General features: G+C 37.4%; 1 protein-coding gene across 1 annotated transcript in view; it reads left to right on the top strand.

The window, feature by feature from the left end:
- The window catches only part of PTPRO (protein tyrosine phosphatase receptor type O), a 62893-nt gene that overhangs the window by 59 nt on the left and 58501 nt on the right, over positions 1-4333 (top strand). Inside the window, exon 2 of the mRNA XM_031670643.2 lies at positions 1089-1200. Within this exon, the coding sequence (XP_031526503.2) occupies positions 1137-1200 (64 nt within the window). The 5' untranslated portion in view covers positions 1089-1136. The remainder of the gene's footprint in view (positions 1-1088; positions 1201-4333) is intronic.

Below are 4333 nucleotides of genomic sequence, written 5' to 3'. Positions count from 1 at the left end.
CCAGCTGTCATGTTTTCCTGTGTAAACAGACTTGCCTTCATGTACCAAATGTGTCTGAAAAGTTATCTATAAATTAGACCATTTTGTAAATACACACAGGTAGCTTGCTGTTTTCAAGGTTTGAGGTTATTTTTGCTTTTAATTTTGTTTTTTTGTTTTGTTTTTTTTTTTTTGAGACAGAGAGAGCAAAAATTGTGCCAGTGGCTTTCACTTTCAAATGAGTATATTTGCTAACCCACATTTTAGTGGCGCTCTCAAGTGCTTATTGTTCCTCTCTGTTCCTAAGGAGGGAAACACAAGAGATTTCCTTTAGTTGTTCAATAATTAGTTGACACTGGTTTTAACTCCAGTGATGACTGCTCTTGACATCAACAAATCAGGGAAACATCTAAGGGGGAGGGTATAGCTCAGTGGTAAAGTGCCTGCCCAGCATACACAAGGTCCTGGGTTCAATCCTCAGTGCCTCCAATAAAGTAAGTAAATAAATAAACCTAATTACCTTCCCCTTCCAAAAAACAACCTTTAAAAATCTATGATGTCAGGCCATTAGAGGATGTTCTTCCAGAGAGCAGGTGAAGGTTGCTGTTTCTAAGGCTGGAATAATTTTTAAAGTGCTGGTTACCTATAGGTCACACATGAAGTGCACAATTGTCCTCTACCCAGCTGACAACTCTGGTAACTGCCACTTCATATGGATGCCTGCTTACTGTCCAAGCTGGGAGAATATAGAGTTGTGAAAGGTCATTCATCTTAGAAACAGGAGGACGTGTACAGACAGTCACTTACAGATAAGGACTGTCTCACTCATGTGATGTAACTTAGGAAGCTGCAAAAGGAAACCAATAATGGAAGTATTTTACTCTGTATCTTTGAATCACTTTTTAAAAATTACGTTATATTTTTGTATGTCACTTTATTTACACCTCACCTCTTTCCAAAAATAATATTTTTAATGGAAAATTTGGGAAATACAAAAAGGCACAGAACCAAAACTAAAAATTACTTATTTTTCCATAGCCTAAAAGAAGTACGTAAATCATTTCCAAAAATATGATTTTCCCCATTACTCATTTGTCTTCTTTTTTCAGAGAATAGCTAATCTGCTGCCAGCATGGTACTACAACTTCCGAGTTACCATGGTGACGTGGGGAGACCCAGAACTGAGCTGCTGTGACAGTTCCACCATAAGCTTCATAACAGGTGAGCATGTGGGGAGTGGTTCCACGAGGAGAGATCACTGTTTTGAGGAGGTTCTGAAGGGACACATCTCCAGAAAGTGCTAGCCAGTCACCCGGGACCGATGAAGTATCAGTAGCATGCAAGATGATACACTTGATTCTGAAAATTCATTATTTGTTTAAATGAGAGCCTTTAAAAATTAAAATACAATTTTTATTCTGAGTCACTGCCCTTGATTTCTTTCTGAGTCACTGCCCTTGATTCATGTGCCCCTGTTTGGAATTGATTCGAGTTGAGACGTAGCGGGCAGAGCTTTCAGCTTCACACTGCACTCAATTGATTTTACCCATTTGATAATCATATTTGCTAGAATGCCCTCATTTCCTTACTAATTAAGCCATTTTTAAAGTCACAGGCTGACTGCAGCATCATCCACTGCAGGAGGTGAAACAGGCTTGGAGATGGTGTGCCTGCGTATGAGTCACGGCTCACCTGTAAACCTGAGCAAGGCAATTCTAAGCCTCAGTTTTTTTCATGTGTACAATAGAGACGATTATAGTATTTATTATCTGTTATCATTACCTATTATTAATTCCCAGTTAAATAAGCTGCTTAGCAAAATGCACAGCACAAAATTTAAGCACTTAATAAACTGTTGGTGTCGGATCCTCCGAGCCTTACACGATCTAGTTCACTAACATACGGCAGAGACAGCGGAGCTGGGCAGAGGCACCAACGGGAAGAAGAAATTCATCAAGGGAACAGCAATCCTCGTTGTTGGAACTGAGAGTTTTCAAGAACTTTTGATTGAACTGCTGTAATTAGAGTTACACTGAGAAAAGCTAAGAAAAAAAAATAGTGTTTAGATGAAGAATGATTTTCGCAAACTATTTTCCTCCCTGGACATCTAGCTTTACTCTGTTGACATTTGTCAATTAAAAAAACGACGGAGAGAAATTCATCATGCAAATTCTTATACAGCCAGCTTATATAGTTCGTCACTTTTCTTTTCTGGCCACGATCTAGAGTTGTCTTTGTTCCAGATATTAATAGTAATTTTAGAGTAGAGAAATGAAAGACGACCATAAAAGGAGAAAATAAGAATTATTTAACAAGCCCTGTGTTAGACTTTCGATGGTTTTAATAATCACATACTTAATTATAATTGAACTTCACTGTATCAATAAATCATATACTTAACTTTGTTAAGATTAATGCTCTGAGAATGCTCTTTCCTTCTCAGACAGAGCAGCCCAGACTTCACCTCTGAACTCTTGCTAGAGCAGACCTGGCTTTGCTAATTTCCAGGTGTAGAATTTTGAGCAAATTGTCTTTTTTTGTTTGTTTGTTTTGGTTTTTTTTTTTTGGAGGGGGGTAGGTTTATTTATGTATTTTTAATGGAGGCACTGGGAATTGAACCCAGGACCTCGTGCATGCTAAGCATGTGCTCTACCACTGAGCTACACCCTCCCCTCTTTGAGCAAATTAATGATCCTGGACTTCTATTTTCTCACTGGTACAACTCAAAATATCGCCTAACAATGGGTTAGTAGAACAGAACTAAGTGTATTAGGACCCACTGCACTAAGTCACTGACTGCCTGGACAGTCTCGTGGTGTCTCAGAAGGGGAACATCAGAAATGAAGTATTAACAGGAGCCGGAGTTCTGGACTGAAGTGGCTTAGGTGTGCCTTTCAAAGCCGGGAACCGTCTGGGGACAGGAAAAGATCATGGGATAATAGTTTAGGTGGATAAAGCAAGCTACTCGCTGAGGTGAGCAGTCTGTTGTCTCCGATAAATTGATCACTGGGAATTTTTATTTTCTCCTAGGACCAACTACTAAGGCAAGCTGACACTGGCAGTCCACAATCTTATCTAAGTATAGCGACACAGATGGTCTCCATTCTCACATCTATAAAATGGGCATAATACCTCCTAGGGTAGTGTGAGAATTAAATGATGTAATCTAAATCGCTATTAAAATATACATGGTAGCTGAGTTTTATTTTTATACCTATATTTAAAACTAGTTGAGATTTTAGCAGTTTTTTGCCTTTCTTCTCTCATTTCAATTCTAAAGCAAGTAAGATATGTTTGCAATGTCATTCAGATTGCCAAATTGTGTAATACAACAGAGCATAGGAAGAAAATATTTGAATGAGGTCTGATGTATCAGGGCCTCAAGTCCACTATCTTCATTAAGCAACGTTGTCTGCAAGTTCATAATTATGCTAGTGTACCAAATAATGTTTAATAAATAAAGAGTGACATCTGGTGGTCTATCAGCAATATGCTGGATTTTAAAGCAACATGGAATAGAAAAAGCTAAAGACCTCATCTCTGTGAGGTGCTAGGTATGTAATTCTAGGTTTGCAATTTTAAATATGTTTCCTGTCTTTAGTCGAATTAGAATATGAGACTTTGAAGAAATATAAGCATAGATACTTGCATATGATGAAGTATGTAGAGATATGTTTAAAAGCTATAAAGAAACCAGGGTTATTATCCTTTATTAGAATATTCTGCAATATGATGTGGGTTTGTGTTACTTACTATAGACATTGCTGATAGCTCAAGAATTTATTGTCGAACTTATAGAAACGTTACTCATATCTATCATGAGGCAGAAGTGTGTTGGTTACTCTGTTACAAATTGCTTCAGTGAGTAATTGCTTTTGAAAGCATCCTTAGTTATGAATGTGTGTTATAAGTAATAGTGCATGTTAAAGAAAGTAAGTCTTTTTTGATTTGTAGAAATTCTCCTCCAAATGTTGGTTGGTTGGGGGCTGCATCTTCACACCAGCATCGCATAGAATTTAAATTCAACTGTGTATTTGTTTGTTAAAATCTTCAGAATTATCAGCTACTTTAAAAAGTAATTCAAGTATGCTTTCAGGGATTATATATTGTAAGGCTTATGGTGAACTCTCCTCCCCAGTTGGAATTTTTTAAAATTTAAATGTATGAAAATATAAAAATAAATGAATAAACTCAGTGTAGCATTTTGCTTTGGAGCATGATTTTTAAAAATCCCTTCCTTCCTTCCCTTAATACTTGCTTCAGCAACTTTTATTTAGAAGGCTCTTAGCTTCCGCAAAGCACTGGGCTAGACGCTGCCGATAACGTGGTCCTGTTATCTTGTAGACATAACATT

Source organism: Vicugna pacos, chromosome 34 (assembly GCF_048564905.1).
Source record: "Vicugna pacos chromosome 34, VicPac4, whole genome shotgun sequence".
Taxonomy (NCBI): Eukaryota; Metazoa; Chordata; class Mammalia; order Artiodactyla; family Camelidae; genus Vicugna; species Vicugna pacos.
Note: the sequence above shows the minus strand (reverse complement) of the source record. Positions and strands in the feature narration are given on the sequence as shown.